At 47.9% G+C, this 12,978-nt stretch overlaps 2 protein-coding genes across 2 annotated transcripts in view; both read right to left on the reverse strand.

Annotated features, from left to right (window-relative positions):
- The window catches only part of LOC123765384 (uncharacterized), a 473,535-nt gene that overhangs the window by 186,445 nt on the left and 274,112 nt on the right, over positions 1–12,978 (reverse strand). The window lies entirely within an intron of this gene.
- Positions 954–2,507, reverse strand: LOC123765386 (uncharacterized). Its single transcript, XM_069335363.1, has 3 exons — positions 2,117–2,507; positions 1,551–2,062; positions 954–1,454 (listed from the first exon to the last, which is right to left on the reverse strand). Exons 1-3 carry the CDS (start codon positions 2,505–2,507, stop codon positions 954–956), a joined length of 1,404 nt encoding a protein of 467 aa, XP_069191464.1.

A 12,978-nucleotide genomic window follows, 5' to 3' on the forward strand; every position in this document is an offset into this window, starting at 1 on the left:
TTTAGCGTGAGAGTAGTGGAAAAATGGAATGCTCTTGGGGAACAGGTTGTGGAAGCAAATACTATTCATACTTTTAAAACTAGGTATGATAGGGAAATGGGACAGGAGTCATTGCTGTAAACAACCGATAGCTGGAAAGGCGGGATCCAAGAGTCAATGCTCGATCCTGCAAGCACATATAGGTGAGTACATATAGGTGAGTACACACACACACACACACACACGATAAGACAGATAAAGGTAGATAAAGACAGGCTCTTTAACCCAAGTGGCACACGCACTAGGGGACACAGGTGGAAATTGAGTGCGTAAATGAGCCACAGAGATATTAAAAAAACTTTTTTAGTGTCAGAGTGGTTGACAAATGGAATGCATTAGGCAGTGATGTGGCGGAGGCTGACTCCATACACAGTTTCAAATGTAGATATGATAGAACCCAGTAGGCTCAGGAACCTGTACACCTGTTGATTGACGGTTGAGAGGCGGGACCAAAGAGCCAGAGCTCAACTCCCGCAAAATAGGTGAGTACTTTCCTCTCATGCCCGGAGGTACTTTTCACCAGTCACCACATTCTCGATTTCCTCCTCACTATATCTCCTCAACCCAACAACCCTCTGTCCGAAACATCTTAATCTTTCTTCCCTCCTTTTCATTTCCCCTTCACTTCCCTCCTTCTCTCCTCCATCTATTTCAACATTCCCCTTTTGCCTCTTTTTCACATAATTCACTTTTCTTCCCTTGCTTCCCCTTTCTTCTGCCTCATTCTTTTCTTCCCCCTCCTCATCCCTTCCTCACATTCCTCAACGCCACATAAAAACGACGGTCAACGAATGGTCCCAAAATGTCTCTAATCTCCCGCTATCTGTTAATGAATCACAAGTTGTAATGGAATTTTCCACCTTTTCTCTCATCGTGAGAAATTATTTTGAGGGTTTTTGTCCCAAAATGATGTCTCAGTCAGCTCTTGTTGACCGCTTGACCGCACGATGCTGCTCTTGTTGACCGCACGATGCTGCTCTTGTTGACCGCTTGACCGCACGATGCTGTTCTTGTTGACCGCTTGACCGCACGATGCTGTTCTTGTTGACCGCTTGACCGCACGATGCTGTTCTTGTTGACCGCTTGACCGCACGATGCTGTTCTTGTTGACCGCTTGACCGCACGATGCTGTTCTTGTTGACCGCTTGACCGCACGATGCTGCTCTTGTTGACCGCTTGACCGCACGATGCTGTTCTTGTTGACCGCTTGACCGCACGATGCTGTTCTTGTTGACCGCTTGACCGCACGATGCTACTCTTGTTGACCGCTTGACCGCACGATGCTGCTCTTGTTGACCGCTTGACCGCACGATGCTACTCTTGTTGACCGCTTGACCGCACGATGCTGCTCTTGTTGACCGCACGATGCTACTCTTGTTGACCGCTTGACCGCACGATGCTGCTCTTGTTGACCGCTTGACCGCACGATGCTACTCTTGTTGACCGCTTGACCGCACGATGCTGCTCTTGTTGACCGCACGATGCTACTCTTGTTGACCGCTTGACCGCACGATGCTGCTCTTGTTGACCGCTTGACCGCACGATGCTACTCTTGTTGACCGCTTGACCGCACGATGCTGCTCTTGTTGACCGCACGATGCTGCTCTTGTTGACCGCACGATGCTACTCTTGTTGACCGCACGATGCTGTTCTTGTTGACCGCTTGACCGCACGATGCTGCTCTTGTTGACCGCTTGACCGCACGATGCTGCTCTTGTTGACCGCACGATGCTGCTCTTGTTGACCGCTTGACCGCACGATGCTGCTCTTGTTGACCGCTTGACCACACGATGCTGTTCTTGTTGACCGCTTGACCGCACGATGCTGCTCTTGTTGACCGCTTGACCGCACGATGCTGCTCTTGTTGACCGCTTGACCGCACGATGCTGCTCTTGTTGACCGCTTGACCGCACGATGCTACTCTTGTTGACCGCTTGACCGCACGATGCTGCTCTTGTTGACCGCTTGACCGCACGATGCTGCTCTTGTTGACCGCTTGACCGCACGATGCTGCTCTTGTTGACTGCTTGACCACACGATGTTGACCGCTTGACCGCACGATGCTACTCTTGTTGACCGCTTGACCGCACGATGCTGCTCTTGTTGACCGCTTGACCGCACGATGCTGCTCTTGTTGACCGCTTGACCGCACGATGCTGCTCTTGTTGACTGCTTGACCACACGATGTTGACCGCTTGACCGCACGATGCTACTCTTGTTGACCGCTTGACCGCACGATGCTGCTCTTGTTGACCGCTTGACCGCACGATGCTGCTCTTGTTGACCGCTTGACCGCACGATGCTGCTCTTGTTGACTGCTTGACCACACGATGTTGACCGCTTGACCGCACGATGCTGCTCTTGTTGACCGCTTGACCGCACGATGTTGCTCTTGTTGACCGCTTGACCGCACGATGACCAATAATAGACAGTACCTGCAGCCAGTGTTCGGTCGCGCCGAGCCACATCTCTAGGGAGCCGGTCGGCCGAGCGGACAGCACGCTGGATTTGTGATCCTGTTGTCTTGGGTTCGATCCCAGGCGCCGACGAGAAACAATGGGCAGAGTTTCTTTCACCCTATGCCCCTGTTACCTAGCAGTAAAATAGGTACCTGGGTGTTAGACAGCTGTCACGGGCCGCTTCCTGGGGGTGGAGGCCTGGTCGAGGACCGGGCCGCGGGGACACTAAAGCCCCGAAATCACCTCAAGATAACCTCGACCGTACAGAAATAGACAGAACTTTGGATTAGATTCTGTGTTACATTTTCCAGTTTATTAAAATCACGTTTAATTCAGTAACACAAAACGTGAACTTTCTTGAGATCAAACTGTTTGTTATTGTTCATTTGTCGTTACAACTCCTGTAATTAAGATCATTGTAGGAGGATATGCTGCTTGATGCTGTATTAGTCAGCTGTATTTCTTGTATCTTGACAATACTTTTACTCAGTTCGTGGCCTGAATTTTCAGATACAGCGTGTATTGTCAAGTTAACATTCTATTACTCAAAGCTGCAACCTGTATTTTTGTACTAAATTAATACTTATTAACTTAATTCTAACAATTTACGATACACATATTTACGGGTAAAACAGTTTGGGCTACGAAAATTGTTGTTACAATTATGCTGTTTCTGGGTGACATCTCTCAGGTGTTCTGGGTGACATCTCTCAGGTGTTCTGGGTGACATCTCTCAGGTGTTCTGGGTGACATCTCTCAGGTGTTCTGGGTGACATCTCTCAGGTGTTCTGGGTGACATCTCTCAGGTGTTCTAGGTGACATCTCTCAGGTGTTCTGGGTGACATCTCTCAGGTGTTCTGGGTGACATCTCTCAGGTGTTCTGGGTGACATCTCTCAGGTGTTCTGGGTGACATCTCTCAGGTGTTCTGGGTGACATCTCTCAGGTGTTCTGGGTGACATCCCTCAGGTGTTCTGGGTGACATCTCTCAGGTGTTCTGGGTGACATCTCTCAGGTGTTCTGGGTGACATCTCTCAGGTGTTCTGGGTGACATCTCTCAGGTGTTCTGGGTGACATCTCTCAGGTGTTCTGGGTGACATCTCTCAGGTGTTCTAGGTGACATCTCTCAGGTGTTCTAGGTGACATCTCTCAGGTGTTCTAGGTGACATCTCTCAGGTGTTCCGGGGTGACATCTCTCAGGTGTTCTGGGTGACATCTCTCAGGTGTTCTGGGTGACATCTCTCAGGTGTTCTGGGTGACATCTCTCAGGTGTTCTGGGTGACATCTCTCAGGTGTTCTGGGTGACATCTCTCAGGTGTTCTGGGTGACATCTCTCAGGTGTTCTGGGTGACATCTCTCAGGTGTTCTGGGTGACATCTCTCAGGTGTTCTGGGTGACATCTCTCAGGTGTTCTGGGTGACATCTCTCAGGTGTTCTGGGTGACATCTCTCAGGTGTTCTGGGTGACATCTCTCAGGTGTTCTGGGTGACATCTCTCAGGTGTTCTGGGTGACATCTCTCAGGTGTTCTGGGTGACATCTCTCAGGTGTTCTGGGTGACATCTCTCAGGTGTTCTGGGTGACATCTCTCAGGTGTTCTGGGTGACATCTCTCAGGTGTTCTGGGTGACATCTCTCAGGTGTTCTGGGTGACATCTCTCAGGTGTTCTGGGTGACATCTCTCAGGTGTTCTAGGTGACATCTCTCAGGTGTCCTGGGTGACATCTCTCAGGTGTCCTGGGTGACATCTCTCAGGTGTCCTGGGTGACATCTCTCAGGTGTCCTGGGTGACATCTCTCAGGTGTTCTGGGTGACATCTCTCAGGTGTTCTGGGTGACATCTCTCAGGTGTTCTGGGTGACATCTCTGACATCTCTCAGGTGTTCTGGGTGACATCTCTCAGGTGTCCCGGGTGACATCTCTCAGGTGTTCTAGGTGACATCTCTCAGGTGTTCTGGGTGACATCTCTCAGGTGTCCTGGGTGACATCTCTCAGGTGTCCTGGGTGACATCTCTCAGGTGTCCTGTGTGACATCTCTCACGTGTTCTGGGTGACATCTCTCAGGTGTTCTGGGTGACATCTCTCAGGTGTTCTGGGTGACATCTCTCAGGAGTTCTGGGGTGACATCTCTTAGGTGTTCTGGCTGACATCTCTCAGGTGTTCTGGGTGACATCTCTCAGGAGTTCTGGGGTGACATCTCTTAGGTGTTCTGGCTGACATCTCTCACGTGTTCTGGGTGACATCTCTCATGTGTTCTGGGGTGACATCTCTCAGGTATTCTGGGTGACATCTCTCAGGTGCTTTTGTGATATCTCAGGTGTTCCAGCCTGACATCTCTCAGGTGTTCTGGGTGACATCTCTCAGGTGTTCTGGGTGACATCTCTCAGGTGTTCTAGGTGACATCTCTCAGGTGTTCCAGCCTGACATCTCTCAGGTGTTCCAGCCTGACATCTCCCAGATGTAAGCTAGGCTCCTCCCTTTATTTATCGGGCACTTAACCTTAGCTTATCCCGAGCTAAATATTCCTAATTGCATCGTTCAGCGTGTCGCCAGGTGTATGTGTCGGGTCGCTAAATTTACGATCGTAAGATAACATTATGGAACAGTTTTTAAATCCGGCGAGTCTTTTGCGTCCCAGAACTGTTGCTGGGTCTTGTTTGTTTGGTTGTTTATTATGGGTGTTGCTTTGTTTATTGTGTTGTTGTTTGTCGTTGGTCACAGCTGGTGCTTCTGTTATCTGTATTTGTTATCATTGTGTACAGGTGCTCAGTTGTTTATATATTTTAACAGCTCCAAAACCTCTTCACAAGTCGTTATGTCAACAAAATGTTTCGGAGGAAATCTCTGTCATTAGACAGAAAACAAATCTGTCTAAAATGTTAAATGTAGAATACATTTTTAACATAAATTTGTCTTAGTGTATTCACTCTGTCTGTTCTTTCCTTGTTGTGATTGCGGGGCTGAGCTTCGGCTCTTTGGTCCTGACTCTCGACTGTCAATCAACAGGTTCCTGAGCCTATTAGGCTCTATCAAATCTACATTTGAAACTGTATGGAGCCAGCCTTCACCACATCACTGCCTAATGCATTCCATCTGTTAACTACTTTGACAAAATTCTTCCTATCTATGGCTCATTTGGGTACTCAGTTATCTACCTGTGTCCCCTAGTGCGTGTCCCACCCTTGCTAAACAGTTTCTTTGTCCACCCTGTCAATTTCTCCGAGAATTTTAGTGATGGTTATTATATCTCCATTTACTCTTCTGTCTTCTAGGGACGTGAGGCTTAGGTTCCGTAGCCTTTTCTCGTAACTCATACCTATCAATTCTTGGACGAGCCTGGTGGCATACCTCTGAATCTTCTCTAACTTTAACTGGGTATGGACTCCAGGCTGGAGCTGCATACTTCAGGATTGGTCTTACATAAGTGGTATACAGGGTCCTGAACGATTCCTTACACAAGTTTCTAAAGGCAGTTTTTATGTTGGCCAGTCTAGCATATGCCGCTGATGATATTCTTTTGATGTGGGCCTCTGGGGACAGGTTCGGTGAGATATCAACCCCCAGATCTTTCTCTCTATTTGACTCTTGCAGGATTTCACCTTCCCAGATGGTACCTTGTGTTCAGCCTCCGGCTCCCTTCGCTTAATTTCATTACCTTACACTTTCCTGAGTTGAACTTTAGCAGCCATTATCTAGACCATTCCTCCAGTTTGTCCAGGTCATCCTGTAGTCTCTGTCTATCTTCATCCATCTTGATTCTTCTCATAATTTTTGCATCATCAGCAAACATTCAGAGGAACGAGTCTATACCCTCCGGAAGATCGTTGACATATATCAGAAACAGGATGGGTCCAAGTACAGAGCCCTGTGGGACTCCACTGGTAACATCTCGCCACTCTGATATCTCTCCCCTCACAGTTACTCGTTGCTTAGATACTCCCTTATCCACTGGAGCACCTTACCTGTTATTCCTGCCTGTTTCTTTAACTTTTGTATCAGCCTCTTATGGGGGTATTGGGTTAAAGACTTTCGGACAGTCTAAGAAAATGCATTCTACCCACCCTTCTCTTTTTGCCAAGTTGTGGTTGCCTGGTCACTGAATTCTATTAAACCCGTGAGGCAGCATGAGATTCCTGAACCCATGCTGGTGGTGTGTTACATAGCTCCTTATCTCCAGATGTTGTACGAGTTTATTCCCCGTGGTCTTTTCCATCACCTTGCATGGTATACAAGTTAGGGAAACTGGCCTGTAGTTCAGGCTCTAACCTGTCATAATTTTTGTATATTGGAACTACATTAGCTGTCTTCCAGCTTTCCGGTAGATCTCCTGTTTCCAGTGACTTCTTGTATACCATAGAGAGTTGGACATTTAGTGCTTCTGCACACTCTTTTTAGTATCCACGTTGAGATTCGGTCAGGATCAACAGCTTTTGTCGCATACAACTCCAAGAGATTCATTTTATCACTGGTAAATCAAATTCCTGCAAGGTTGCTTGGTTTGCCGCCTCCTTTCTGAGTACAGGGACCTTGCTCTATTGCGAAAAACTCCGAAAATTTCTTGTTGAGTTCTTCACACACCTCTATGTCATTCTCTGTGTATCTGTTCTTCCTTTTTCTCAGTTTCATCACTTGTTCCTTCACTACTGTTTTCCTATTCCTCCTCTGAGGTGAATTTCCCGTGGGAAGAATGGCTGGTTCCTGAATGTAGCCAAGTGACGACCCATGAGTGACTAGCAGCAAGATGAGTCAAAGCACCCATGAGTGACTTGCTGCAAGATGAGTCAAAGCACTCATGAGTGACTTGCTGCAAGATGAGTCAAAGCACCCATGAGTGACTTGCTGCAAGATGAGTCAAAGCACCCATGAGTGACTTGCTGCAAGATGAGTCAAAGCGCCCATGAGTGACTTGCAGCAAGATGAGTCAAAGCACCCATGAGTGACTTACTGCAAGATGAGTCAAAGCACCCATGAGTGACTTGCTGCAAGATGAGTCAAAGCACCCATGAGTGACTTGCTGCAAGATGAGTCAAAGCGCCCATGAGTGACTTGCAGCAAGATGAGTCAAAGCACCCATGAGTGACTTACTGCAAGATGAGTCAAAGCGCCCATGAGTGACTTACTGCAAGATGAGTCAAAGCGCCCATGAGTGACTTGCAGCAAGATGAATCTCGCAACGCCCATGAGTCAGTTTGCTACAAGATTCATCTATTCACTTTTCTCCGTATTCAAACAAGGACAGCGACTCATGTGCTGTGTCAATGAGAAGGTGTGAGGAGAGTGGACGAGTCGCATCAGCTTACAAGACGCACAGCACCGAACTTTCTTCAGACGCTCCCTCTCTAACCAGGAGGAAAGTGTCTTGATATTAATCAAGTTCTTCACATTTCTTCCACAAGACTTGTCGGAGGAAAATTCATGTTGTTTCTACATATTTTCATATAAGAAATGATTATAAACTTATATTGTTAATATAAGTCCCCTTTTGTTATTATTATGAGCTAGATGGGGGTATATCCGGCTGTGCCCGGGTCTCTTCCCCGCTCCTCTCTCTCTCTCTCTTTCCCCTCTCCACTCTTTCCCATTTCCCCTCACCTCATTCTCTCTACCTTTCTCTTCTCGTCTCCTTACCTCACTTTGAAGTTACCTTGTGGTAGCTCTGAGGATCAGTGGCCCTGCGGCCCGGTCTCTGACCTGGCCTCCTGGTTGGGGATCTGCTCAACCAGACTATTGGATGCGGCTTATCGCAGCCTGACGTATACATCATACATAGCTGGCCTAGTTGATCAGGTATTCTTTGGAGGTGTTTTGTCATGTTCTCTTTTGAAGACTGCGAGACTGTGGGGCCGGCCAGTTATGCCCCTTATGTGTAGCGGGAGTGTTGAAAAGTCTTGGGTCCTTGATGTTGATATTTGTCTCTCAGAGTCCGTATAGCACCTTTGTTTCTTAACGGAGCTATTCTGCACATCCTGCCATACCTCTTGTAATGCTATTTCCGTGGGCATATTTGGAACCAGCCCCTCTAATATTTTTCAAGTATAGATTATTATTTATCTCTTTCGCTGCGCTGTAGATAATACAGATTCAGAGATTTTAATCGGTCCCAATAATTTAGATGTTTTATTGGGTGGATTCTAGGGGTAAAGAATCTTTTCACGCTCTCTAGGTCAGCAATTTCTCCAGCTTTGAATGGGGCTGTTAGTGTGCAACAGTATTCCACCCTATAGAGTAATGGTTATCTTGAGGTTATCTTGAGATGATTTCGGGGCTTTAGTGTCCCCGCGGCCCGGTCCTCGACCAGGCCTCCACCCCCAGGAAGCAGCCCGTGACAGCTGACTAATACCCAGGTACCTATTTTACTGCTAGGTAACAGGGGCATAGGGTGAAAGAAACTCTGCCCATTATTTCTCGCCGGCGCCCGGGATCGAACCCGGGACCATAGGATCACAAGTCCAGCGTGCTGTCTGCTCGGCCGACCGGTGTGTCTTGCAGAGTATCATTATTTGTTTAGCTTCTCTTGTTTGAAAAGTTCTTGTTATTCATCCTGCCTTTTTTTTCCGGTTGTGACAACAACTTTGTTGTGTTCTTTAAGGGTTAGGTCTTTGCTATTAGTCGCAGATCATTTATATATTGCTTTTTCGTTCTATAGTGTAATTTACTTTGCGTTTTATATATTATTTCCATTTTTAAATTTTCGTTTTTTTTTCATAGCGTAGGAGCCGGAACTAATCTTCATTAAACATCATATTATTGTCTGTGGTCCATTGAAAGGGCCGATTTACACCAGATTGGGTGGCTCGCTGTGTCCTGTATGTTGTCTTGAGTTATCTTGAGATGATTTCGGGGCTTTTTTTAGTGTCCCCGCGGCCCGGTCCTCGACCAGGCCTCCACCCCCAGGAAGCAGCCCGTGACAGCTGACTAACTCCCAGGTACCTATTTACTGCTAGGTAACAGGGGCATTCAGGGTGAAAGAAACTTTGCCCATTTGTTTCTGCCTCGTGCGGGAATCGAACCCGCGCCACAGAATTACAAGTCCTGCGCGCTATCCACCAGGCCTACGAGGTCTACTCTCATACAAATCCTGGTGTCATTTGCAAAGGATGATATAGTTGTGTCCTTGTCTATGTCCGACATGAGCATGACAAAGAGTACTGGAGGACACAGAACTCTGGGGGACTTGCGCTTTTTACTGTGGATGATCCGGGTTGCATTTTGTGGACTATTCGACCTGTCCTCCTACAAAGAACGTCGCTCTTCGATCGTATGCGTTACATAAAGCCAAAAATTGTCACACTAGAAAATGGAAGTGGCTGGCGAAAGTGACGTACTGTCCCGTTTTCTGTTTTAGGTGCTCTGGTAGGTTAATTGAGAGAACATTTTAAATTCACCGTTTTGTTGACGTTGTGAAACCTTAGGAGGACGGGCTGGACTATTACACCCTGGGTTCTGTTCGGTAGGAAACTGAAGATCTAACATCCCTTACTATCTCACCCTACTCTACTATTCTCATCTTCCCCCTCTCCATCTTACTCCTCTCCTCCCCATCCCTCTATCTTGTCCACCTTTCTCTCCCTCTCATCCCATTCCTCACCTTCTCTTTCCACTCCTGTCTCCGAATCCCCCCTTCCCCCTTTGCTCCTCTTACGTCATCCCATCTCCTCCTCTCCCACCCTCTCCCACCTTTCTCCCTACTCTCTGCCCCCTGGAGCATACACAGAGAGGCAGTTCGTCTACTCCCTGAGCCCGGCCTGAGGCCAGGCTCGAATTGTGTTAACTTGGTCTAACAGCCAATAACACATTTAGGTACATGTGCATTTGTGCAGCTACTCATAGACTATATGAAGGGGAGTACAGAGTGTGTCAAAAAACTAGCTACTTGATGCTAAAATCCCCTTCACGCAGGATGGTTAGTCATAGAAAAGGCATGTGATAAGTAGTCTGCACTGGCAAACTAATGAATAAATCTACGGATAACACAACCGTTATTTCAGACGATCTCTTGAAAATCGCAGGGAAGGTCTGCAATATTTGCTAGTAATTCTTAAAGCATGGCACATGGGCTGATCCCGACTGGCCTGTGGAAACATTCTTCCACCCGCCATCCCCCTTGTGTCATGCCTGAAAATTAGGTGAGACTATCCTCAAGCGTCTGGCCTCTTTGGAAATACAGACAGACAAACAACATGACTGTCTTCCATAGATATAGATAAGGTTATTTACAAATACCTATCAAGATCAGAGAAGATCCATTAGTGTGTGTTGAGGGCTAAAAGATGGTCCAGAGAGTGGTAATGGTGTGGGCTTCCCTGCAGGCACTCACCCTCGGGGAATTACTGTGAAGAACATGTAAAGACAAAATAACGAATATTAGAAGATTTACAGAAATCAATAATATAAGAATCGAAATCACAAACAATAAAAGACTGATCGAGAACAAAACATTTAGAGAGAGAGAGAGAGAGAGAGAGAGAGAGAGAGAGAGAGAGAGAGAGAGAGAGAGAGAGAGAGAGAGAGGATGAGATTACTTCGATGGTCAAAACAGCTGGTGTAGAAAATTGAAGTAGAGTGATTGTTGAGTCAAGAATGAACTCTGTAGTAAACGCGGGATGGCAGCGGCCGGATGGCCCGGGATGGCAACGGCCGGATGGCAGCGGCCGGATGGCAGCGGTCAGGCGAAGGTAGAGAAGGCTACCGCGGCCTGTGTGTTGGCCCCCACTTGAAGGTGATCACTTAGCAATAGGCGTCAGCGGGGAGATGAATCACCACCATCCTTTGTGAGTCTGCATCTGTCTGTTTGGTCTTAGCAGCCCTCCCTCTCTCTCTCTCTCTCTCTCTCTCTCTCTCTCTCTCTCTCTCTCTCTCTCTCTCTCTCTCTCTCTCTCTCTCTCTCTCTCTCTCTCTCTTAATGGCATCTCTCTCAACAACATTCCGGACACTGTGAAGAGCACAAATACAGCATCTCTGAAACTTAACAGCAGTCCTTGCACTCTCAACAGCATCAAAGGCAATACCTGCCACCTGTACTGGGAGTCAACTAATGAAATGCACTGAAGGAAGTTGTCGAAGCCACCTCCATTCCTAACATTAGGTTATCTTGAGATGATTTCGGGGTTTTAGTGTCCCTGCGGCCCGGTCCTCGACCAGGCCTCCACCCCCAGGAAGCAGCCTGTGACAGCTGACTAACTCCCAGGTACCTATTTTATTCGACAGATTCGACAAAGAATTTGCACGTCAGAATGCTTAACTTGTAACGCAACAGGCACAAGAAAGCTAGTAGGGCGGGGCATTGAGAGCTCAACCTCAGTCCCCGTATAGGTGACTGAGACATTGATAGGTGACTACCGATAGCAAAGTACTTTCAACTGTATCCCTGGCTCTCGACATCATCCCTGGCACTCAACAACGTCCCTGGCACTCAACAACGTCCCTGGCACTCGACAACATCCCTGGCACTCTCGACAACATCCCTGGCACTCTCGATACCATCTCTGGCACTCTACAACATCCCTGGCACTCTTGACAACATCCCTGGCACTCTTGACAACATCCCTGGCACTCGACACCATCCCTGGCACTTGACAACATCCCTGGCACTCTCGACGACATCCCTGGCACTCTCGACAACATCCCTGGCACTCGACAACATCCCTGGCACTCTCGACAACATCCCTGGCACTCTCGACACCATCCCTGGCACTCTCGACACCATCCCTGGCACTCTACAACATCCCTGGCACTCTTGACAACATCCCTGGTACTCGACAACATCCCTGGCACTCGACACCATCCCTGGCACTCTACAACATCCCTGGCACTCGACAACATCCCTGGCACTCGACAACATCCCTGGCACTCTCGACAACATCCCTGGCACTCTCGACAACATCCCTGGCACTCTCGACACCATCCCTAGCACTCGACATTATCCCTGGCACTCGACAACATCCCAGGCACTCGACAACATCCCTGGCACTCGACAACATCCCTGGCACTCGACAACATCCCTGGGACTCTCGACAACATCCCTGGGACTCTCGACAACATCCCTGGGACTCGACAACATCCCTGGCACTCGACAACATCCCTGGCACTCTCGACAACATCCCTGGCACTCGACAACATCCCTGGCACTCTCGACAACATCTCTGGCACTCTTGACACCATCCCTGACACTCTCGACAACATCCCTGGCACTCGACAACATCCCTGGCACTCGACAGGTCCTGACTAGACATAAGCTAAAATGAAATATGAGGAATAGTTCAGTGGTCCTCTAACAAGCATGTTGAACAATTAGACGGTTGCACAAGCAATCTTAGTTCTGAAAATGGTGTTGCTCTCTTGATTTTATGTTCGAATATAGACGGGCCTTTTACCACAGGACGTTTACCTATGGATAGTGGTCAAGTATATTCACTTGGATTTAAAGAATTCTTTCGGCAGATTTAATCACTAGAGGTGGAGGAGGCCGTGGTGATTGGCAGACAGA

Source organism: Procambarus clarkii, chromosome 33 (genome assembly GCF_040958095.1).
Source record: "Procambarus clarkii isolate CNS0578487 chromosome 33, FALCON_Pclarkii_2.0, whole genome shotgun sequence".
NCBI lineage: Eukaryota > Metazoa > Arthropoda > Malacostraca > Decapoda > Cambaridae > Procambarus > Procambarus clarkii.

Coding starts and splice junctions, on each gene's coding strand:
- LOC123765386 (XM_069335363.1), bottom strand. CDS start 2,507: ATGTGGCTCGGCGCGACCGAACACTGGCTGCAGGTACTGTCTATTATT. Junction 2,063..2,116: donor CAGCATCGTGCGGTCAAGCG/GTCAACAAGAGT, acceptor GTGGTCAAGCAG/TCAACAAGAGCAGCATCGTG. Junction 1,455..1,550: donor CGGTCAACAAGAGCAGCATC/GTGCGGTCAAGC, acceptor CGTGCGGTCAAG/CGGTCAACAAGAGCAGCATC.